Source organism: Pseudonaja textilis, chromosome 7 (assembly GCF_049901715.1).
Source record: "Pseudonaja textilis isolate UNSWEBS1 chromosome 7, rPseTex1.2, whole genome shotgun sequence".
In the NCBI taxonomy this organism is placed as follows: domain Eukaryota; kingdom Metazoa; phylum Chordata; class Lepidosauria; order Squamata; family Elapidae; genus Pseudonaja; species Pseudonaja textilis.
The window spans coordinates 32,197,553-32,223,803 of record NC_141996.1 but is presented as its reverse complement, the minus strand read 5'-3'; the positions used below and the strand labels follow the sequence as shown (position 1 = coordinate 32,223,803).

At 36.7% G+C, this 26,251-nt stretch overlaps 1 protein-coding gene across 2 annotated transcripts in view; it reads right to left on the bottom strand.

Moving 5' to 3' along the window:
• ALCAM (activated leukocyte cell adhesion molecule) overlaps positions 1-9,069 on the bottom strand; it is a 94,098-nt gene extending 85,029 nt beyond the window's left edge. For both annotated transcript variants that reach the window (XM_087937373.1, XM_087937374.1), the window contains exon 1: positions 8,606-9,069. In XM_087937373.1, the coding sequence (XP_087793499.1) occupies positions 8,606-8,714 (109 nt within the window). In that variant the 5' untranslated portion in view covers positions 8,715-9,069. The remainder of the gene's footprint in view (positions 1-8,605) is intronic.
• Positions 9,070-26,251: the final 17,182 nt, after the last annotated feature.

The following is a 26,251-nucleotide window of genomic DNA, read 5'->3' as shown; positions in this document are numbered from 1 at the left end:
GACTTCCATATCTTAACATATCAGATTCTTTAGAGGATAAGGCCATCAATTTCAGTTCCTGAAATATAATTATGAACATTCTTCTTGAATAGATCATATTGCAATTCTAGGAGCTTTCAAGGTCTAAGTGTAGCATATTTATGTTTAGCTATATCAAAAACTTTAATTAATATTGAAGCTTTTCAAGTGTTTCACTGAAATAATTTATACTGCCTACATCATACATTTTTAATATTGGAACTATAATATATTTAATATTAGTATGATTGTTCAAGCAATTAAATAACAGTATTAATTATTAAGACTACTAAGAGTATTTACTAATATTCATAGAAATTAATTTAATAGTAAATAAGTATTAATTATTTTGTAAGTAACTAAGAGTATTAAATATAAGTTATCTATTTAAGAGCGCTAAGGTTTTCATTGCACTTAAATGGCAAATAAATGAAAAGCATGAGTATACTGCTGGGTAAAATATCTTAACTACCCTTTGCTATTCTTCTGTTTAAATGTCTGAGTTATTGCTAGCTTATAGTTTTAATTCTTTTTTAAATTGTAACTAAGAGGCAACTCTCTGAAAATCAACATAGACAATAATAATAGTAACAATAATAAAAATCTACGGATAATCGGTGTAGAGGTACCTAGAGATACCACAATAGAAGAGAGAAAAACTGGAGAAAAATCACAAAATACAAAAATCTGCAAATAGAAGTAGAATGATTGGCAAATGGAAGCAAAGATACTAACAACAATAATACCAGTCTGGTAGGTACCTTGGATGCAATCCCCAAATATCTAGAACACTGCTTGACTATCTTCAGGATAGAGAAAACCAACATCAATTGCAAAAGGTAGCTTAGTTGGAACAGTTCACATTCTGCCATGATACCTTTAACACTATCAAGCAACACCTGCCTATTCCATTCCATATGGAATGGCTGGCTGTATGACCAACCATAACAATAATTAGAGTCTTCAAATCTTGGCACATGACACACCACAGATTTAATTGTGGTTGGAAAAAAACAAGAAAGTGTAGATAACTGATGTGACAATATCTAAGAATAGGAGAATGGAAGGCAGGAAATTGGAGAAGATCATAAAGTATTAAGATCTGAAAAACAAATTTGAAAGATTATGGCATAAACCAACTATGGTAGTACACAGTGGTTATCAGCATACTGCATGCCATACCAAAAAGTCCAGGATGACACAGAAAATCTATGCACTGATAAAATTCCTGTCAAAACAAAAGGCCACACTGCTTGAATCTGCACATATACTCTGCCAATACATTATAACATTCAAGGTTCTTGGAAAGAACTCAGTGAAAATGAAGGCGAACACTAGCTAAAAAATGGACAGTTGTAATTTCACATTGTTGTATATATAATAATTTGATTGCCTAATATCTGAACATAACAGGTATATCAATCTCACATACAGATTTCTTTTACTTATATAAATTAATTAAAAAGAACTGGCTTAAATTGCATCCACTTCTATTTAAAATGGTTGGAGCATCTTTACACATTTTCAAAATGTTGATGCTCTCAAAGTAAGTAAAATAGTTTCATTGTTAATATTGGAAGTAATATTATATTTTACACTACTGTTTCCCATTGCTAGTATTTTATGACCTTTACAAATGCAAAATCTATCCTCTCCATGCTATAATAAAAATGCAGTCAGAGTATACAAGGCCAATGTTTTTTGTAATCAATGGTAAGGAAATTGTATACACAGAACAGCACTAAGGAGAAGACAGGAAAAAGCTGAACATTTCTGTTATCAAATAATTAGACGATAACAATCCAACTGATATATATGGCAAGTTGACACATATACCATGAGTCAGAAACAGTAAACAAAGCTTTCTATAAAAATAACATTGGTTTTCAAGCAATATTTATTGCTTGAACGGCTTACGTCTAGGAATTAAACACAAATACCTTTTATTTTGATCCTAAACATATTAATGTGGTAAAAATATACCATTAATTACCAAATGAATTTCAGGTCTAAGGCTCTGTTTTTAAGATATACTGATTGCTTAAATTTCTGTTTTTGAAAGCTACTACATGTTTTCCAAAAGGATAGTGTTATTCTAATGTTATAGTACTAGGTTGACAATAATATCAACAATAATAGTAAAATCACCATGGCAATCTTTAATACCAAGATTAAATCACAAAGACTTAAATGATATTTGAATTTGAGTCTTCTTATATTTATCCTGACACAACCTATATATGACTAACTTTCCATAAAGTAATGTTTCCTCATTCTTCTATATAACAAGGGGGGGGGGGACTCTGGAAAACCTTTGAAGCGTTCCTTTATACACACAGTATAGGGAAGTTCTGAATAAAATTTCTTGTTTATACCTGTTATACTTTAAAAAATCTAGCATACCAGACAATATAAAACCATAAAATTATCATAGGCCAAACCATATGAAGGTTTGACTTAAAAGCTTAATTAAAAATGAAATGTTTTCTTATATAAATATTAGAAACGCATGGACGTCTCCATACATGTAGGGCCGAACACAAGCAGCTAGGATAAATATCTTTAAACAATATTAATCCAACCCCCATTAGCTTATTCATAATAAGCTCAGCTGCAGCATCTTGAATACAATAGACATTTCCTAATTTCTTCTGTTATAATAATCAAATTTTATCTTTTATTGAAATTAAAAAATTCTTTAGTCACAACAGGAAGTTCACAATCTGCATTATGTTAACATGTTTAACTTGTCTAGATTTTGTAGAGATCTCTCATTTAGACCAATACTAACATCATAATCAGTTGAGAATATCCATAGTTTATTTGGAATTGTTGGACAATATGGGATATATTCAGCATTTTAATAATAATGTGCACCCAAACTTCAAATGCTTAACATGGAATACATAAAGCAGCCTAAAAAATTATAAATCAATCTTTATTTTTGGACTATTATTCCCATAATCTCTTGCCTTTGGCTGAATTTATTAATGCTGATAGTAGTTGAAGGCTAAAACGTCTGGAGGCAGATTATCTACACTTGCCATAGCTGATAGTACTGAAGATTATTGAGTGGTCCAAATGGTGAGCTTCATATGGCAAGAATTTATCCTTGAGCAGCACAAGCATAAAAGTACTTACCAACACACAACAGTAATCAAAGTCACATGTCTCATTTCTAAATTGTGTCTAATATAAACTACATTAATTAAACTAACTATGGAATGTGCCTGTACATTCTTCACCTAAATATTTTCTTGAAAATAACTAAGAATTATGAGGACTTGATCAATGCATTGGAAAGTGATCAATTTAGTGAAAATTAGATTAAATAACAAGATGAGAACATGCTATAGAACTGAAATCAAGATTAAATAAAAAAGAAGAAATAATTTAAAATGACAGAATAAAATAAGTATATCATTTTTTGACAACTAGTTGGGGAACACTATAGTTTCTTTATTTCGGGCACTTTTAAGTAAACACTGGAGGACCATTCCAAACATGAGTTAGGCTCTTTTAATTATACCCTGAAATTTTCCTTTCTCTTTTGACTATTTCATCACTTTTAATAAAATTAAGGAGGGAGTATATTTCTTATACATGAAAAAATACTAAGCCACTAGTTACTGATGCTTTGTAAAAACATGTAAATACACAAAGAAAATGAAATAAACTAAGTAGACATCCACAGAGAACTTTTCTGTTAGAATATTAGATTAACAGCTATGAGAATAAGTGTGAATAGAAATTACACATTGCTCAGTTAAAGGACTAACAGTGTGCACGAAAGCTTTACGCAAATCCATCAACAATCTAGATGGATATCACCCCACTTAACTATTATAAGTTTCATAGTTTGTTTCTTTTGGAACAACTGTAAAATATCCTGTCATAAAATTTGGAATTTAAATGATGAATCCCAGACATTGGCTGATACATATTAAATTCACTCATTCACAAACTCATTCACATTTCTCATAATAAGTCAAAGATGCAAAAAAATGTGAATAAAACATTAGTCCATCATTGAGAAATGAAAACTTTCCCTACTTAACAAAATACATGTTTTCTAATACTCTTAGAAAAGAAAATATTTTAAATGAACTGAAGATAAAGCCTGAGAGTGAGATATTGTCTAGATGCACTGTAATCTGCCTACCAAAGTTTGATATACAGTATTGGATAAAAAATGTACAGTAATCATTTACATGGCAATCATTGACTTTCCAGTTGCTCCTGAACAAGAAATATCCCCTCTAAATGGAGAAAAGTAATCCTATTTGCAAAAAGATTAAAAAGTACAAAAATCCACAAATCTGTAATGTGCTTATTTCTTTAATTTTGTTATATACATGATATTTTGATGGTGTCTTCAAGTTAATAATGACTCTAACTGAATGAACAAGTTCATGCAATGTTCATGGTTTGAAGGCAGTTTGCAATTGCTATTTTCCAGGTCTGAGAGGGTTAAAGATAGAAAAGTTCCTTTAATCACTAAACTAAACTAGCTCCCTCTATAAAATCATACCTAAAATAGAACATTTACATGGTGTTGCACGACAATCCAAATGAAAATATGTCACAGCAACTATATGTATAAGATTATTAATTTCTGAATAAATAATCAGCGTATTTTTTTACATAGAGAATTATTACTCACAGCTTTCCTATAACAGCTATATAAATTTAATGAATTAAATCAATCAATTGGGCATAATAATTGTACAGCCACAAGTTTGCTATCTCTAACTTAAAAGATCTACTGATTGATTTACTGACTTTCATGTTTATGCTCTTCAATTTATTGTTTCTAATTTCACATTTATTAAAATAGTGGTCAACATATTTAACTGATATTATGATAGTGATACATTATTTACATAGATTTATACACACATACACACACCTATTTACAATACACTTACACACATCATTTAAGCACTTAAATGTTTAAGCATTTAGTCACATAAAATATTTAGCAACTCATATAATTAAGGACAGAAAAATATTTTGATTTAGTGTTAAGAAATGGACATCTTAGTTATGGGAAATAAACAAGGAATAAGCATTTAAGTAATTAACTATTAAATGGTAGGCCTTACAAAACTATGCTTAGCTATGCTAAGGTCAACCAAGATCATTAAATCCTTCAAAAGGATCTGAGGGATAACCAATACCCACAAGCATGATCCCAGAAAATAACATTAAAAGATCTTCTGCCAATATTACTATACACATTAGGTGTAATTACATCTAGTTTCATTAATAATCTAAAAGTTCATGAGTTTGTACATACAGTATTGTCCTATTCTGAGCAAATTAATATCCAATTCCACCAGAAAAACATTACATTTGTACTGGCTTCCTCCCTCTTTTCCCTCTTTGGGTCAGGCTAGTATTTTGACAATTTTAATATGCTTCTGTTATATTTTTCTTCTTTCTGAACTACTCTCCCACTCCCACTCTATGTCCACTTTAATAATTGTGCCCTGCGCTTTCCAGTTCTACGGTAGTCTTCAAGATGTAAACCTGAGACAGTAAACATCAGTATGGGTGCACAGCTTTATGTAAAATTCCTACAATATTGGTCATTTTAATGCTTTTTCTAATGATTTACAGTACTGTATTTTTACAGCAGCTTAAGTTGTCACTGGGCTAATCTACCACCACTTCAAAATGTCTTCGCTGGCCAACTGTCATTAACTTAGACTTCAATGGCATATACTGTATATATATCATCAGAAAAAGGAAGGACTCGGTTCCAAAATTATATTTTTGAAAGGAAAAACCTATTTCAACTATTATGTTTATAGTTATCACAAATAATCATGTGTCTATCTGCATCCACATAGCAACACTGGTCTCAGTCCGCTCATAAAACCCATTGATTTCAATCAACTTACTTTCTAGTAATGGTTTCTATCTCAGCAAATGGCATTTTCAATTCCTTTTGCTTCTTTTGAAGCAAAAACAACTATTAATGATTTCTCCTTGCTTAAGGAAAAAAATTAAAAGCAGCAAGTCCTATGATTCTATGATTCTTTACACTCACAGTAAATGGTTTTGAGATGACACAAAAGTAATTAAGCCAATAAATAGGCATATTTAACATTTTTGGCAACCTTATTCCTTTTATTTTTTTAACACTTTTATTTGGGGACCGCGTAAAAGCACGTTTTTTTTTCATTAAATAAATCCCACTGTCTTCAGTGGGGCTTGCTCTCTAACCATCATCAATTAAACTGCATTCTTAATCGAACCCCTGAATTCAGGCTTTCTTAGTCTTTTCATGTTGCACTGCAATTAGTTTTCTTACAAATGCAACCCACTGCTGCTTAAAGACACAATAATTAAATACTGCATTTAATGAAATTTAACTGAAGCACTGTCCAATTTTATTGCAAGAAAATTTAGCTTCATTAACTGAAATTAGAAATTTAGATGTGTACTAATCAAAACACCACCAGTTGGAATGAATGTGCTTAAACATGCACATACTTAAAAGTTACTTTCTGTATCCACAGTAAAAAGCTGGCCTTTATATAGTTAATAAGGGGGTTCTCCAAATGTGAAAACACTAAATCCACTACAAAGGTTTTTTATTCATTCAAAGGCCGACACACAAAGCTTCTCTCTTCAAGTAATACAAAATGTTGCCACAGGCTGACGCTCTTTCTACAAGAATAATGAGAGGCTGCACAGTGTAGGAAGAGTACAGTTTGCTTCCCTTCTTCCAGTACTGGTTAATACACATATAGATTCTGAGAGAAAACTGGAAACAGAACTAACTATACAGGCTATTTCAGTAACCCTGTTTAACTTATTCCTGAAAAGCTTAAGAAATAATAGGAACCAAGCCAATATTTCAGTGGAAAATCACACATGAGGAATTCTACCAAGTAAATTTGCTCCAAAGTGGAGCTGATTTAATGCAGAACCTCTGCTATTAGAACTGGAAGAGCCTTGTTTTCAAGATCCTAATTGATCTTACACCAAGAAGAATATTCCAGGTGGATCTCACACTTCTTTGCCTGAAGACTTTCCAAGCGTCTGCAAGCCAAGAACTGACTTAATCTTTCAATATCACAATCTGTCACTCGTAAAGACTCAACTATCCGTAACAGGACTATATATTTTTGTCCCTAAAATTCTGAAAACAGTACAACAATGAATTGGACAGCATCCATGAAGGTGGTGTGTACAAGTATATACAACACAAGCAGAGAAGCGAAGTCCATAAAGAATTATATAGGTGTGAAATAGAAACAGCAGAAAAGTGTTCCAGCCTAAGAAGCCATTTATTGTACTGTTATCTAAGTATGTAGTAATTTTTATCTAGAGGGCTTCCTGTAATGATGTTTAATGCTTTAAAATCAGTCTGATAGGAAGTACAAATCTGCTCTGAACTTTCAACTAGACTTGGTTTGAATCTTTCACTCAACCCTACCCCCACAGCCTATTTTTTTTCTGCTACAGACATAGTACTAGCGGTTCTTTGAGCTAAAGGACATGGTTGTTGGTGTTTCGTGTGTGGGTATATCTGTAGAGCAGATGTAGTCACCTTGCTTTGCTCTCTCTTGCACAACCAGTAAGGCAACTTTTAAAATGAGCAGAAGAAACCTATCAAAGATAAAGGCTGTTCTGTCCCTGACAAATGTTGTTCAGCTTCCCAGAGAACTAAAAGGGGAGTTGGCAGGCACATTTTGTTTCCTTTTATAACAAAACCCAAGCAAATAAGGAAAATAAATGAACAACTTTTTTGTCATTTGTACAATACAAGAAAAAAAAGGGCTAACGATCTTTTCATTTGAATTTAAAACAGGGCAGTCCCACCTATCAAAGGCTCAATGTTTAATGATCCATTAGGTCAGACATGAAGGTGGCCAAGATCAACAGGCTTCTCTCCCCAAACGAATACACGAGAGTGGAACCTTCAACGTGATTTAAGCCAGGAAAAAAAAAAAGGGGGGGGGGGACCAACCCAACCAAAAAAAAAAAAGAAATATTCATTTTAAAAGAGAGGGAATAATTTTCAAAGGTTCTTAGGATGCATCGGGTCCACTTGGGATGACGGTCTCCACTTTCCTACAAAAGTCTCCATGAGTTTAATAAGTGAGGGATGGCAGTCATGCATCCGTGCTGCAGCATACGTGGACGGGGGGAGGGGGGGATCGTAATCTAATCCACACGCGTTATTTTAGCTTGATCGGTTCTGGTCAATCCGCCCCCCATCCCGCTTTCCTACGCCCCTTACAAGCTAAGGCGCTCGGTTTCTAAATCACACAAACGCCGAGGTTCGTCCGGAGTCTGGAAGGCGGTTTCCGAAGGGGAAAAAAAAAATTAAACCACCGGATCCAGATACCATCCAGAGCGCGCGACACAGAGCCACCTGCAGCCGCAATCCGGCTCGCCCTCCCCTAAAGTTCCAGGCAGCCGAGAAAGAGCAAAAGGAAACGGAGGACCAAGAGGCCGAAGAGCCGGAACGCTTCAAAACAGCTTTCCCCTCCGCGGTTAACACGGTCCCCAAAGGCGCGCCTGTCCCCGGCCAGCCGCAAGTTGAGCTCCGCTCCAATCGCTCACTTACCTGGCCGCAGGGAAAGGGCAGAAAGCAGCAACCCCAGGAGAAAGAAGAGCGGCGTCTGCCGCTGCAGCCGGCAAGGAAAGCAGGAGGCGACGGCGGAGGACATCTCCATTCCGCCTCCCCGCCAGGCGAACGGCGACTTCGGCCGCTGCTCCTCTCGATGAAAGATATGAAGGACGAGGGCGCGGGCTTTTTTTTTTTTTACCACCCACCCACCCACTCCCCTCAGAGAGCAGCGGCGGCAGCTACGGCTTTCTTCTCTCCGAAGAGGAACCGCAGCGGAGGGTCCGCAACTTTCCAGCCAACGGGGTCCAACGAAAAAGGGGGACGCGTGGAGGGTGATGGAAGGAGAAGTTGGAGGCTTCGCAGAAGCGGCCGCTCACAGGCTTCTGCGACCGAGGAGGGGGGAGGCACGAACGAGCGAGGCGCCAATCGCGACCGCTCCGAAGCAGGTGGCTCTTTCCTCTGGCAGCCTAGCGGCGCTCCAAGACCGAAAGCTGAAAGAAAGAGGTGGGGCCGAGTCAGGGAGGACACGCCCCCCTGAGCTCCCTCAAAGTGCCCGCTCTTTCGCCGAGAGCTGTTTTCCAAGCCTTCCTCTAGTAGCCAAGTGAGGGAAGAGAGAAAGCGGCTGCCGGGCGGAGAAAGGGGGCGGCCGCGTTTTGGGGCAGGGCGCATTGAAATTAACGAGAGCGGGGCGGGGGCGGGGGGGGGGGCGGGGGCAGAAGAAAATGCGGTATGGAAGCCCGAGGCGCCTCTTAATCGGCAAGAGGGTGGCGGGCTGGAATGCAAAGCCCTCGGGAAAGATTGGGCAGGGAAGTCACCAAAAAGGCAGCGTTAGGGGTCGCCGAGTGGGAGGCGATGGCAGCAGGTCAGGCGAAATTCTAGGGCATCTTTCGCCGCGATCCTAGCTAGGGCGTGTTCATTGGCACTAAGTTCCCACTGTTTGCAAGGGAGTTTCCTCCCAGGGAAGGATGCAGTGCTGGATGCTCCGAATCCGGCTGAAGGGCGCCTTATTCCGGAGAGAAGGGACGAGGGGGGGAGGGGGGGGGAAAGAGGTGGGGGGAGACTTTGATCATCCCCGAGATGGAAATTGCCTTGCATTGTTGATCCCTAGGAAAAGAAAGAAATAAATCCGCGGCTCCTGAGACTCTGAGGCCATCATGCGATCTCTTGTCAGAAGCGTGTGATGCGGGCAGAAGGCAGCACTTGCTACCTCGAAGTAAGCGCCAGCTTGCAGGAAATTCCGAGAAAAGAGCTGTGATCCTAGGTGCAGCCAACTGAGCATAGATCATTGTGGCTAGGTTTCCAGGGACGGGTCTCAGTGAGACTTTTAAGCAAACAGGTACAAAGAGATGCAGTGAGGACAAGGGTTTTCTCTTCGTTTGGGCCAATATAATTGGTTTTCAGGGCTTCGTCCCAAAGGACTGCAATGACTTTATGGCAATACAGTGTTTAAATTGGTGGATGCAGTGTTTAAATTCTTAAGTAGACGTTTCCCCAGGAGATTCTGTGGAAATCTCAGATGTTGTCAGATACTGCCAAAGGCTTTGGTTAAATCGGTAGGTGATAGATGGAAGGGTGAATTGGATCTGATGGGGGGGTGGGGGTGGAACTGCTGCATTCTTAACTCTGCAACTGCCTAGCCCTTACTTTTTTTAAAATATAATTGTCCTGTTGATCTTAAACAAGCTAAGCAGAGAAATAGGTTCAAAGGAATCTATGTGCCTTTCTGGGATTGCTTTCATCTTCTTCCTTTGCCTCAAAGGGGTTTACAGTGTCCCCAAAAAATCTCTATGATAGTTTACCCTAGTGCATTTGAACTTGCATATGCAGGAAAATACTTATATTAATAATTATTGCATACTAATTTACAAGTAGACTTTTCTCTGCCTTTTTTTAAATTAAGGGAACAGTTCCAAAAGATATTTATGAACCTGAAGGGCAAATCAGCATCTTCCAAGTAATACTCTTGTGATAATTTGTTCTGCAGTTATTTAAATCATTTTTAATTTGTATGAAACAAGCCTCACTTGTGACATGAGTTCTCATATATGTATATATATATTAAAAAAACCGTGCACCATAGTTTCTAGAGTAAAACCTAGAAAACCCAAGACAGAAATAGATTGAAAACAAAGTGGGCTCTCCCAAAGCATCATATATATTGAAATTATATAATTTCCTTTGCTCCCTGTCCCATCTGTGTAGTTAATAATATAGATGTGAAATTGCTCACTCTGGGGTTTAAATAGTAGATTCGTCTTTACCCAATCACGTATTAGTTTGGCACTCTAGTACAATGAGTCCATTAAAAATGCTGACTGCTGAAATATTGGAGCCGGGATACATAAAACAGTTCTTTTAGAACATAGATTAAAAGTGCTTGGCTGTAAGGATATATTTATCTTCGATGGTATATAAGACAGTTGGGGGAGGTAAATTGAAATGCTTAAAAAATATTGCACATTTTTGCCTCTAATTTTATTCACTTGAACCACAATTTTCTGTTTGAATATCTATTTCAAAGAAGACAGAAAGGCAGGTTAGCCAAGTAATTGGGTATAAGGGTAGAGGTAGGTCTGAGCTTCATATAACCTTCCATATTTCCCACCATTTATTTCACAGAAGACATTGAAGGCAAACTGGAATGTTCCTCCCCTACTAATTTAAAAGCACATGCACACACACACAGAGGGCATATAACCATTAAGCTTTATAGAATCATGATTAAAACGTTCAAATTCAGATGGCCGTTTTAAGGGCCTTCAATTCTACAAGGGTATGCATATTCTGAAAGCACTTCTTGGAAATAGATTGGCAAAGGAAACAATTGCCTTTGATGCTTCAATTGAGAACCTCAGTGAAGGTACCTTGCTTTTTCAGAATAACTTGAATCAAATTGCCAATTTTAGAGCTGCTTTGTAAAGGCATAATTCCCAGATTTAAAAGCAAAAGCAGAAAAAAAAGTTGTTCCTGCTGTGCATACATGCACCAACACAGAAAAAGGAAATAGATTTTATAAACAAGCTAACACATGTCACAATATAATAGATACTTTTAAAGTCTGTCTTATTTTTTTCCTGATGAAACCAACCTACTATGTTAAAACACTTTTATACTTTCTACCAATGCTTATTGCTTCCTTAGGATCCCTTTTAAACTGTCAAGATATTGCCTCCAACCCACTCCCTCCCTCCCTCTCCCTCTCTCTCAATCTTTCTCTGATAGAGTGTTTTCAAATAAAAGCCTGTTTCAAGCAGCTAGCTATGTTTTGATAAAATTACCATAGGAATTCTTGAAAATGAAAATGAGGCTGGGACTTCGTTTAGCAACATGCTGGTCTCTGGGTTGAAAAAAACAACAACAATTTATACTCTACCAAATTAGGAGAAATGCGGAATTTGGTAGCAATCAAGAGAGATCTGCAGATATACTGCAGTCTGCAGGCACTGGTGAATATTGGAGGGGGAATAGGAATCAGAGTATGTAAGGAGCTGTGATAGACTAATTATTTTGCACCTCTGCCCTATTATTTTCAAATGATGTTTCTATATCCCATGCCTCCTGCAGGTCAATGAATACATTTAACCTTCATTTAGCTGAGTGAAGTTTCTGGATTTTCTTTAAAAATGCTCATGTATTTGAACATTTTCTTGCATATTTCAAAACAATTGCTTTACTAATTTTTCTATTTACTTGATACGGATTTAGCAAACTTATGTAAGAAGAAAAAAAAACCTTCTTACACAGTAGGAATGCTACCATTCAGAATTAAAGTTGACCTGGAAGAAGAGACTCATAACATTATTTGCTTTTAACGAATAAAAATAGAGAAATTTCAAGAGAATGTGATGGAAAATCCCTAATGGAAATTGTCTGTTTTAGTCCTTAGACAGCATAGAGTGTCCCGGAGAAAGAGAAGAACAAGGGGATTATTAATACATCAATCTTAAAATGTCTTCTGCACTTGTGAAAACTTCTAGCACTTGTCTGTAGGTGGCCCCATTTTTCTACCCAGCTGATAAATAGACTAATCATGTCCACTATTAAGAATAGAAAAACAGGGAATTTGGCAACAACATCAAATTTCCTTGTATTAAAGATAGCAGACTCTGCTCTATGGGAAAAAAAAAGTGATTTGCCATATAATGCTTTCAGGTTCAGACAGGTTAGAGGTGATAATTGTTTTATCAAAAGAGAATGAGGGGATATTAAGACTTCACTGATCACTGTCTTGTAAGACAACCTGAACCAATGCCATAAATGTAACATATTTTCTTGATAAATACTCTTCACATACTCATTTCTAAAACATAAATTCAGTTTTCATGCTTGCATAATGAATGAAAAGTGTGGAAGGAGAAAGGAATATTTTTCAGGATTATGGAAACTTACTATATTTCTATCATTCATTCATTCATTCATTCATTCAGTTTCTATTGCAGCCCATCTCAGCAAGTGATTCTGGACAGCTTACAATAATAAAACTATGTAACAGTTAGAACAATTAAACATCCAAACAATAAATGCATTAAGCAGGTTATAGGCTAGTTAAACATCTAACAGTAAAGCCAAAAAGAGGTCCTTAATATATTACATGCCCTAGGTCCAGATACAAAGCCAAGTTTTTAGGGGGGGAAATTGCAGTATAATGACAATGCTAATGCAAACAAATGGTTTTCTTTTGACTTTTTTAAGCATCTCAGAAAAGAGATCACAATACAATTACAGGCCATATAGTGGAAACAGCATTCGAAAAGTATTGTAGGGCAAGAATATGTATATTCTCACAATATATGGCAAATAGGAGCAGCAGAAGTGTTGTGGTCAGTTGATTGTGATCTTGGCAATTGGCAACTGGTTCACACTTAGAATCGGTTGCAGCACCACATGATCATGTGATTGCAACATTTGCAATCTTCTGGCTTCCCCAGAAAGTCAATGGAGTTGCCAGTAGATTTAGATTTAGCCTCTATAAATCACCTATGGGGACTAAGTCTTCCCCATCTGTGCACTAACCTCAAGCTCCTCTGTACTTGTGTCACCCTGGCTACACATGTACCCACTTGCACTCTTTCACATCCCCCCAGCCATATTGTACCTCTTGTATCTTATCACATTGCTCACCCTCATATGCCCTCCCAGTGTCCCCTTGCAGTGTCTTGAAGCCTCACACTGTCCTCAACTTACACCTTACCTCTCTCACATTCCCCTCACAACCTTGCACATCCCCACACATCTCAATCCCTCCCCAACCTGGCAACAGCCATTTACTTGCCTGCTGGTGTGGGACTTGCAACCGTGCTGGCTTCCCCACTGACTTGTTGTGGAAAGTCGGTAAGACATTTCCTCACCATGTGACTGTAGGATTTGGTCAACAACCAGAAATGCAGAGATGGCTGTGGCTAAGCAATGTGGTTGCGTTTTACAACTGCATCACTTAGTGATCAAAATTCCTATCTCAATTGCTATAGTAAGTCAAGAACTATCTGTAAAGAATGCTCTGTTTTCTATGATTCCTGCTCATTTTTTAAAATTGAGCAGTGTTGGCATGCTCCAACACTGATACACTCTCCATTAGAGAGTGTATCTTGATGGGATTTAAGAAGCCTACTTTAGTGCAGTACTTATTCACTGGAATACTATCTCCCTGGAGATACATCGCAGCCCCACCATGAATATGTTCGAAAGAGCTTTGAAAAACTTGCTCTTTCACAAGCTTCGAATTAGAATCAGTGAGGAGACCTGAATATTGTCCTTTAATGGTTGTTCTCCATTTGGATTTTTTTTAAATTGTAAGATTGCTTTTAGTATAAGCTATTCAGACTCATTATAAATTTGGATTGCCTTACAAGTTTATAAAATAAATACAAAATTAATAATTTTACTCAGTGCTCAGTAACACAGATGTCTACTTTCTAATATTATGTAAAATTCTGCCAAATGAATTTCTATAAAAAGTTAGCTTTCTTGATTGTTAGTTTTTAATGGGTGTTTTACACACTCTTTTGAACTCTTACAGGTTGGGCCTTGATTACCCACCAAGGACTATATGAATTAAAAACCACCACCTTGAATTAGCCTCAGAAATCTATTGGTAACATGATCACAAAATGAATGTTTATTTGCCATAACTGCTCTTATCTGCAAAAACTCCAGCCATCACACTTTGTACTAATTGTGGTTTCCTGATTAATCTTCAAAGGCAGGTCCATAGTTCTTGTGGTAGTATGTATACGATTTCATTATATCAAATTGAAATTAGCTTTCCTAAAATGACTGATTTGATTTTTAATTCAAACTGGGCCTGAATCAGTTTACGTTAAGAGAAAACCCCAATAAACCTTGTGCTGAATAATAATTATATATCTTGTTGTGCCTGCTAAGATACAAGTGGTATGAATATAGTTGAATAGTTATACAATTATATCTGTTTCTCCTCCTTTTATTACAAACAATTTTACCAAAGAAATACTTCCTTGTAGAGAAATCCCTGTAGTTTGGAATTGCTTAGGAAATAGCTGCCTGGCTAAGGTTCATTCAAGTGAATATTATTCGAGAGTTGACATACATAGGATAAGATTACATTGCAGATATAGTATGTCATTTTTTGTAGTATGAAGATCTGAATAATATTTTACCTTGAAATGACAGATATAGTGGGAGGATGAATGCTACCCTGAATTTTGGAAGAAAGACAAGATACAAATTTAAGAAATGAAAATTCTGCAGGATATAAGTTTAACAAACCTAAATAGTAAACATACATTGTTTACTACTAAGTGTACCAGAAAGTTTATCTTGAATTGAATTGAATCAGCAGGCTTCAAAAAGAAAGTCTATTTTAATTTGATTTGATCAAAGTTCCCATATTCTAGATGAATCTAAGATGAACCTCCCTTTGTAAAAGCAGATGAATTATGGAAAAATACCATTCCTTCCAGGTAAATGCAATATGCATATATTGCCAGAATGATGTAGTACTGATTTGTATAGTCAGTTTCCTATAGCTTTTTTATTTTAATAGTGAGATTATTTCTATGATTTTAATTTTCATTTATTGACATGTATAATAGCTATTAATTATAACTTTATATGAAGTTCAGCTATTAACTACAAGGCGATCAGTGTTCATTATAGAATTTGCTAAAATAATACCATCATTAACACATTGGTGTTTTTGTTAGGATATGGATGAATATATAATTTTTTGACCCAGCACGTCTCATCTGTTAATTAGCAAAGAAGTGAAGAAAAAGATCAAGTATATTAACCAAAAAGATCCAATGTGTTAAAAACAAACTGGTGATTAAGCAAAAGAGAAATTCAGTTATACAATACAATGAATAACCACAAAGGCTCTGTATAAACTCTATTCTTATATAACACTATGAATTACAGTCTATGATATCCAAACTGAGTCTTAGATATGTAAACACTATATAATTGATCCAGTTTATGACCAGAATAGAAAATATGTTTATGAGTTGACAAAAGTTATTATACGGGCAAAACTAAGGTGGAGCTGTTCCTATTTGAATATGATGACCTGAATAATCAGCTAGAAAAGCAGTGTTAAATAGATCTGTGATGTCAGAAACCATCTTAGAAGATTATAAGAAAACAGACTAATTAGAAAAATAAAAGAAAAATGGGTGTCCATGTCAGAAATAATGCATATCTATATTTATTTACACTTCTTGCACAATACATAAAAACAGAAAAAGAGTAGTATTATCATTTCATTACTGTATAAATATTCCCGAGCTGCTTCTGCAGTTGGGAGAACTGAGGCCCCAAAAAAATGGGTAATAATTATCTGGCTACTCTGCAAATTATTATCCAGCCTGTATTAGGTTGTATTTTCATTGACTTGGCAAAATTAATCAGTGTACTGTGCACAGGATCCAAAGCAAATTGAGTATTGCAAGTATTAATTATAAATGCTCAAACTTAAATTGGACGATATTCAAAATCCTCAGAGGAAGCTTTTTAAGTTCTACTCAGAATGATTGATGTAAGCTGTATAGTTTGGAAGTTTCAAAAACATCCAAGTACTGCAGGACTAGCTAATTGCTACATTAGCCAAGCAAAGTCTTCAGTTCAGTGAATGTTGAAGAATGATATGCTGTATATGTAAGTTTCTATTTGATGTTTAGATTGTACATACAATTATTCAGAGAAATAGGCAACCTGGAAAGAGAGTAAGAGTGACCAAACAATGTGGAACCTATTAAATTCAGAGTTCAGGTCTTTTAGACCAAGGGTGTCAAACTCAAGGCCTGTGGGCCAGATCCAGCCTGCAATGTGGTCTACCCAATGTGAAGAGGAAAGATGAGGCCAGACTGGTTTTGGCCAGACTGGTTTTGGCCAGTTTGGACTGGTTTTTGGTCTACCCAATGTGAAGAGGAAAGATCAGGCCAGCATGGCTTTTGCCTGGTCTACCCAATGCGAAGAGGAAACATGCCAGCAGTTTGGGAAATGATGTCAAACTAGGCACACCCACCCAGTCAGCCAGGCCCACCCAGGCCCCCAAGATCAACCACAGTCCTGATGCAGCCCTCAATGAAATTGAGTTTGACACCCCTGTTTTAGATAAACAACCCTGCTTTTTTTCTCCAAAATTTCCAATTTTTTATTTTTAAATCTATTCTGTAAATATAATGCATAATTATACATAAATATGATGACCATTGAGTAGATAGCCAAAATCATATGTGAAGTTTGCAAGCTTGCCTTGTAGCAAGAATTCCACACATTTAGTTAACATTGCAATAGTTATCTATAATACTTCAAATGTTTTTAAGCAAACATAAGTGCTAAGAAATGAAGAAATATCCCTGTAATCATATAAACATAAACAGAAATAATCAAAGAAAATTAACTTGAAAATACTTTCTATTGTTCTTTGATGAAAAGGCTAATTAAAAACTTATCAACAGTCCATTCCTCCAGATAAAAATAAATTCTTCTGAAATATTCTCCCATCTAACAGTTTTATGATATATGTAAGATATTTTGCAACTTATATTGTCATGACCCTAGAACCAAATTGAAATCTCTTATTTTTAAAATTAGATACCAAAAATGAAAGAAAAATGTACAATTTTATAAAACAAAAAAAATGAAACAAAAAGAAAAGCATACAAAATGTACATTTCTAGATACACAGATATCAAACTCAATGGCATAAGCTTAAGCCATGATTTATATTTAGCCATGGTTAGTCCATATTTTTATTATACAATGTAGATGATCCAAAAAACTCATACTTATTAAGATGGTATGTCAGCAGAGAGAATCAATCTAATACATCATTGGGAAAAATACAATTTGCCATCAATAAAGGATTGGAAAAATGGAAGAATATGCTGCAATGAAAACAGCCTACGTTCCAAGAAAAAAATCATGCAGAAATGAACCTTAGACAAGCAAGCTAACACACATATAATATCGTTTTTGAAGAAAAATAAAAGTAAATAATACTAACACTGGACAAATGTGTCACCTTGCCATCAGTGGGAATAAAAGTGAAAACTGAAGGAATCTAGATACCTTATGGAAATAACATCAAAAGCCTGGATGAAGAAGATCACTACAAATATCTGGGCATCCTTCAAGCTGACAACATCAAGCATGCTAATGTCATGAAGAAAGTTATAATTGAATACATCATGAGACTGAAGATTTTAAAGTGGAGGAAATACCTTGAAGGCAATTAACTGGCAATTCCAATTATTGGATACTCAGCTGGAATAATCGACTAGACTCAAGCAGATTAAAACCCTGGATGGGAAGACCAGAAAAATCATGACCTTCATCCATGTGTGCTGCCCCCACTCACCCACACATCAGGATTGGTCTAGATAACTTTATTCAGTTTGTTCCCCCAACAGTTCTATTTCAGGTTTTCAGTTAACCCCCAGCTGCAAGCTTAGCACAGTAATTGGCTTGTGACCAAGTAGATAACCAAAAGCAAAACAAACACAGCCAATCCAGAAACAATCTTAGAAATAAAGGTTTTGCCTGGGTAGGTTCCAAAAATAACCCAAATCCCCTCTGGGGTCTGGGGCCTCCACTGAGGTTTGTCAATAAGTCCAGTGGTCCAGTCTGAGAAGTCACAGGAATTGCAGGGGGTCATTTTCAGTGAAGCCAGCCACGAACAAGTTCCAGACTAACCTTTCAGGAAATGGCCAATTAGTCCACCTGACAGATAACCAGCTGCTCCAAACACAAACATAAGCACTCTCTGCAATTGAATTATATCCATGAGCTGCAGAGTCCCGGAAACACAAACAACCATCTGGCCACAACCCACACACATTGCTTCCAGCAACACCTTCCTCTGCCTGCCATGCTAAATAGCCCCTCCCAGTGCAGCCCATTAAGAAGGATGGGGCCTTTTCCCCATCAATCTGGTAGATCTCTGGCTGTCTGCCCTGTGCAGTCTAGCATCCACCAAAGCTGGCAGCTCCTCTCCCTCATTAGCCTGCAAGCTCTCCCCAGCTGAGGCCTGTTCTGCCAGTAGCTCAGGGTCAGCAATACCGGATGTGCCAGGAATGCTCTCATTCTCCCTCAAAGCTTCCGAGGAAGAGGTGGAGGAGTCATCATCCACAGGAGACATCACACCACGTAACAATGCTGACAGATCCTACTTACCAAGGAAAATAGATGGGGGTGGAATGTTGCAAGTAAACCAGACAGTTGAAGAAGAAAAAAGGGGATTGGAAGAATATCAGAAGAACAGTGATAATAAGGTGACCAACTTTTTTACAATGAAAAAGAGGACACAAATAAATTGAAGAAAAAAAAAACCACTCGTGCATGGCGCACTCTTGCGTACAGTGCACTCTCAAAACAATTCTCCTGTGCGGGGAGCATGCGTCTCATAATCACATCTCGACGCACTGTACCGAGCCTTGACGAATCATACAAATACGTCACATCACACACAACTGATTGGGTCGGCATCAATCAAATACGGAGATTTACAGATTAGTCTTCAAATATCAAAAAGGAGGACATGTAGGAGGACACTTTTCAAGAGAGGACAGAGCTTACGAAAGGAGGACTGCCCTCCCTAAAGGAGGATAGTTGGTCACCTTAGAAAGATGCAATGAAACTTATACACTATGAAGGCTTACTGAATATTGAAGATGGGTTATAAGTCCAAATGAAGAAAAGAGACATGGTTAGACAAAGTATTACATGGCCAGTACATAAAAATAGCAGGCAAAGTAAATAACAAGACCTGGCAATGGATAAGAGCAGGAAAATTGGGGGGGATTGTGGCTATACAACTCCAAGCTTTAAGAACAAATACATACAAAGCCAGAATTGAGAAGACAGCAATGAATTGCAAACAGCACCTCTGTAAAGAAGATGAAGGAACAGTGGAACCTAGTTAGCTGCTATAAGATCATGGACTGATTACAAACAGCAGCATGGAAAAGTAGCAACAATGATACATTGGAGTATCATTATTAATAATATTTGCCTACAAGTAAGAACTTGTGGGTCTACAAAACAGATAAATAGAAATCAAACGAACTAAAATTCACCTGCTAAATAACACCCCAGACTTAACTGTTGTTAATAAGAAAGACTAAAAAGTCTGCATAACAGTTATGCTAGAACCTGGTAGCATAGAAGAAAGAACTGGAGAAAATAACAAATTACAAAGACCTGCAAATAGAAGTTGATCAACTGTGGTAGAAGAAACCAAGAAAGTACCAATAGATTGCCTTAGGTGCAATATTGAACACCACTGACATTGACAAAATCACTATCAGTCAATTGCAAAAGGCAACTTTATTTGGAACAGCTTAAATCCTGCAAAAATATGCTTAACCCATCAAACAATCACACCTGTCTATTCCAGGCCCTTGGAAAAGACTCAGAAGATGGATAAAAATGCCAAACTCCTTCTAAACATCTGGATGCCCATGATGATGATGATAATGATGATGATGATGACGACGTCAATGATAACAACAATCATTTAATAACAAAATACTTCAGACATAAATAATAATGTCAAAATCAAGAATAAAAATGTATAAGTAGCAATTAATAATTAGGTAATTAATGTTTAATTAATTATTAATAATTTCAGCTTAGGCACCGTCTGAATCTATGATGTTTCCTTTGTGATTTATGTATGTCTGTTTTCTAAGGAGTGATGGGAAGTGGTCATTTCAGGGCTTCAGCCGTTTTCTTCCTCTATTCTGCATGCAGGACAACTGGAGAAGCAGGAAAGACTAGCAGATTTCTGTCTAAGGACTGGGAAAGAATTCCACTGAATCTTCGGGACCTTATGAGTATAGAATTGTTATCTAAATTCTATACAATGTCTGGTTAAATTCTGAAATAGGTGAAATTACACACCATACTAAGTCATTATATACAGGGGTGGGGATTCAAATTTCTTAACAACCAGTTCTGTGGGGATAGCCTAATTTGTGGGTGTGGCTTGTTGGTCATATGATTGGCTGGGCATGACTTGTATGTAAATATTGTAAATATATATGTAAAGATTGAATTTTTTATTTAAAAAAGAGCAACTTTTACCCAAAATCAAAGCAGGCGGGCAGCTTGAGCTGCTTGCAGAATCACAGCTTCACTCCCAGATCTACCTTTCTGCAATCTGCTGCCTGAGTCTGCACTGAAAAATAGAAGCTTCAATCCTAAGGAAGGTTCAGCTCTGCTCTCAGGCCACTTCTCCCTCCTCCAACCTCCTGAATACTACCCCTGACTGGTTCTCAGGGAAGCCTCCTGGGTGGGGTTGGGAGGGGAGGGGTCAGCCAGTGGTGTGATTTTCTGGTTCTCCAAACTGCGCAGAATTGTAACAACCGGTTCTATAGAACTGGTCCAAACTGGTAGAATCCCACCCCCGATTATATATCCTTTCCTACTGACTATTTCGAAATAAGCTTGTTTTCAGTTAGAGAGAAAATGTACTATTACTATAAGTTTACATTTATGTAAGTTGCTTGAAATAGCAATTTGTTTCCCCATCGTCAATATTAAATTTTATAATTTAAGGCTGCAATCCCACATCTGAGACTAAATTACACTAAAGCCAGTGATGCTTATTTATGCATAGATATTTACAGACTATCATAGGACATTAAGAAGAAGTTTTAAAAAATGTAGAAATTTAACTAGAGAGGGTACAGAGGAACTATTTGGTGACATGATCATAATATGTAATACCAGAAGAAAAACAAATATTGTAGTATTAGAAAATCTACTGATACTCTGATTGGTAGTAAATTAAGAGAGCCCCATGCAGATTAATTTGAGGAAATTAGAAATACAGTTAGGTTTAAATAAAAAGGGGAAGTTTGAATTTTTGTATATATAGCAATCAATAGTTAGTTTTTACTTGTGGAGTACAAGTATGGCCTAAAGAAATCTAAATAATGATTTTATAAAACTGAAAGTTGCAATCATAAAAGCATCATGTAGCAACCATATTGAATCCAGTAAGGCTTATTTCTAAGAAATTATACAAAGCATCAAGTGAGACCTTGCATCTAATGGCTGGATAGTTCCATCTACCAGGAATGGAAATAATTTCTGAGCTTGGAATAGAAAATGGACCATTAGTATTCAAAATAGGTAAACTTAGAGAAACTCAACTTCATTCTTTTTGTCAAAATATATATTTGTGTGTATACACATACACATGCATAGACACAGAGGGATTGAGAGGATATACAACCATTCAATACCTTCCTTTCAATCCCTTAGAAAGAAAGAAAAAAACAACCCACAGTATTTAGTTTAATAGATTTCCAACAGTCAACACTGATGGCTTGGGTGAAATCCAGAACTGGGTAACGGGTAATGAATGATGAACAAATTCTATTATCAAATCCTTTTTATTAAGTAATTTAGGAAACCCACTCTAATCATTTTCAGTTGCATTGGTGGTTCTTTGCCCCATAAACTACGGTAAGAATCTCAAATTTGCACAAGTGATTCGTAAAAACCCATCCTATACAGTATGTGCCTAATTTGGGACAGCTTTCTTGATAATTAAACCCCTTTGTAATGTGTCACACAGTCTACGCAAGCTGAAGGAAAGCAGCCAAAAAGTTGATAAAGCCTTAGTGTTTTCTGTTGCTGTTATTTTGGCTTTGGCACAGTACAGAATTCAGCTAATTTTGAACAGCAGCTCCTTAGAGCAGTTAATAGAATGAAGATCCTTTAGATGCAATCAAATAAGAACAAGCGGACTAAGCAATGCTGGAAAAGAAGTACTGCTCAAGTCAGCCATTAGCATGCAAGACTAGCAGCAGGGATTTAATAGTGCATGTTTTAAATTGGTATGCTGAGCAATTATGACAGAACTTCTCTCAATTCCTTGTTTTTGACTTGTTTATCAGAAACCGTGCTATAGGGTTACTTTTTTGGGACACAAGTAGATGTTATTCATTAGCTTGGAAAAAGGTGTTAGCCTGAAATCCATGGGGCTTTTTAAAATCTAACCATAGTAATAAACAGAATGACAAAGTTGGAAGGAATCTTGAGGCAGGAAACCCTACTGCATTTCAGACAAATGATTGTCCAATTTGTGCGTAAAAACTTACAGTGTTGGAACACCCACAACTTCTGAAGGCAAACTGTTCTGCTGGTTAACTGGTTTTCCTTGTCAGAAAATTTCTCCTGAGTTCTAGGTTGCTTCTATCCTTGATTAGTTTCCATCCATTGCTTCTTGTCCTACCTTCAGCTGTTTTGGAGAATAGGTTGACCCTTTCTTCTTTGTGGTAGCCCCTTACATATTGGAACACTCACGGGTGGGATGCAAATATTTTTACTACTGGTTCTGTGGGAGTGGCTAGGTGTGAATGGCTAGGTGGGCATGGCCATGTGACTGGGTAGGCGTGGCTTCTTTTTTCCTCCTGATGATCAGCTGTTTGAACGATTAGCTGTGCTGGGATTCCCCTCACTGCTTCGCCCAGGAGGCTTCCCTGAGGCCCAGAAGGCAAAAAATGGAGCACGGGGGGAGGCATGCAACACCCTGCCCCGTACTCCATTTTTGCCTCCTGGGCCTCAGGGAAGCCTCCTGGGAGGCAGGAGGCTTCCCTGAGGGCCAGGAGACAAAATACAGAGGGGGGTGGAAGCTCCATTTTTTTGCCTCCTGGGCTCAGGGAAGCCTCCTGGCAAAGCAGTAAGACAGCGAGGAGGATCCTGGCATAGCTGTTCATTGGAAGAGCTGGTCATCAGAACAGCTTATCATCGGAAAGAAAAAAAAGAAATACCGGTTTGCCTGAACTAATAGCTGTTTTTTTACCACTGGATCAGCCGGCCGGTAGCATTTTTAACCTGACCTGGGCTGAACTGATAGAATACCTCCACTGGGAACACTGCTATCATGTCTTTAACTCCTTTGTTGGAATGCTTGACTTGTATTATTTATTTATTTATTTATTTATTTATTATTTTATATTGCTGTCTATTCACCCATGTCGACTCGAGATGGCTTATATAATGTAAAACCATATTTAAAACAAAAAATAAAAATAAAAAACAATAAAAACTAACTAAAAGAATCGAATAAATTAGTAAAGTACAATAGAACAAAATTTGGGGGGAAAAAAATAACTCCCACACCCTTCCCCAATGACAACAGATCACACTAGCTATTTGATGGGCTCCATTCCACTCTGGGTTCCCCAGGCCCGCTGGCAAAACCTACCAATAAATATATTTTATTCTCACAAAGCCCACAGAAAATAACCATGCTTTAATAAGGCTACAATGAAACTTCAAATGCATAATGTTGTTACTGGACTATTAGTGACTGAAGATTTTTTTTGTGTTTTTCAACAGGCAATTCCAGGAAGAATCCAATAGGTTTTCTGTTTCTTCTAATAATTTAATTTTTTTATTTTGAGATCTGTTATCAACAGTAGTAATTATTAAGAAAGTCTGAAAATACTTCAGTAAATTTTGACATTTTCTTGTAAATGAATGAGTCAACATGGTACACACTGGAATATATATATATAGATCAATGAATCAGTTGCTTTTCAGGCTTCTTGTTCATGTTGAAGATGTCAATCACATTTCTGAATCTTCAGTTATTCTTCTTTAACTGAAAATTAATGTAGATATGTACTTCTAAATATATAGCAGTACTGCAAAAATAAATGTTAACTGAAACGATAGCAAAGCCCATGATGAGTAGAGGAGTTTATTGGAACCTCTCCAGGTAAGGGGAAGACAGTGGATCACTTTGTAATCATTTTCAGAAATTGCTCATTGACTATTTCTAGGCCATTAGAGACTTTCAGAATGACAAGTTTGAAAATACTGGGGGAGTTTACTTTTAATCCTGAATGAAAGAAACTATAATTGCAAGCTTGAGAATTTAAATAAATAGCAAAAAGCTAAATAAAATTTTCATCTTAGCAAGAGAAACAGATTAAGGATCAATAGAAAATTGAAATATTGTAACTTTTACAATAAGATTTTGAAATTAATTATAATGTACAAACAGTTTATGGAGGAAATAGATCCTGCTTTAATTTTTAGAAGACTATTTTTATTTTACTATTATAATAAAAATTCTTAATAAAATTATATGTAAAATTATATGTATTATATGCATTATATGTCAGTTAAAAGTGAATTAAAAGAAAGATAGTCCTCAAAAACATTTTTCTCTGTTAAAGAAATCTATCAAAAAATCTTCTGTGGCTAACTGTAACTGGAGAAGTCCTCTAGTAATACTGTGATAATTTTTCTTTTTAAAAAATAGAAATATACACTGCAGAACTCCAAACTAGAAAATAAAGGTGTCCAAAGTTAGTTTTCAAACCTGAATCCAATTTTCATTTGCTTGTTAAATCTTCTCAAACAGGTAATAACCAAAGTTGCATTTGTAGTGGTTTAGTTCAGCACCAACATTTAAAAATAATCTAATGCCTTCATAATGAGTCAGGTTCAGAGGTGGTATTCATCACGTTCTGACCAGTTCTGGAAAACCGGTAGTGGAAATTTTGAGTAATTTAGAGAATCAGCAAATACCACCTCTGAGTGGCCCCGCCCCCATCTATTCTCTGCTTCCTGAGTCCCAGCTGATCGGTGGGTGGGTCTTCTTTTGTTTCCCTGCATAGGAGAACAGAGCTGGAAAGCAGTTAGTGGGGTGGGGAGGGAATGAGATTTTGTAGTAACCTTTCTCCAGTAGTAGGGTGGGAATGGAGATTTTATAATATCCTTCCCCTGGAGTGGGGTGGGAATGGAGATTTTACAGCATCCTTCTCCTGCAGTGAGGTGGGAATGGAGATTTTGCAGTATCCTTCCCCTGGAATGGGGTGGGAATGGAGATTTTACAGTATCGTTCCTCTGCCACGCCCACTACGCCATGCCCACCAAGCCATGCCATGCCCACCAAGCCACAACCACAGAACCGGTAGTAATTTTCTTTGAATCCCACTACTGGTCAGGTTGTTTGCAATTAGAAGCCAAAGCAATTATAGTACCATTGCTAAGTTCAAGAGCCTGAGAGTTTCAACTTTTGCTTCTATGTACAATAGATTTCAGTTTGTTCATGTCTGATAATTGCCAAGAGAGCTGAGAATGATGTGATAATCTCTGTGAAAATATCATATCTTTGTACTGAATATGTTAATATTT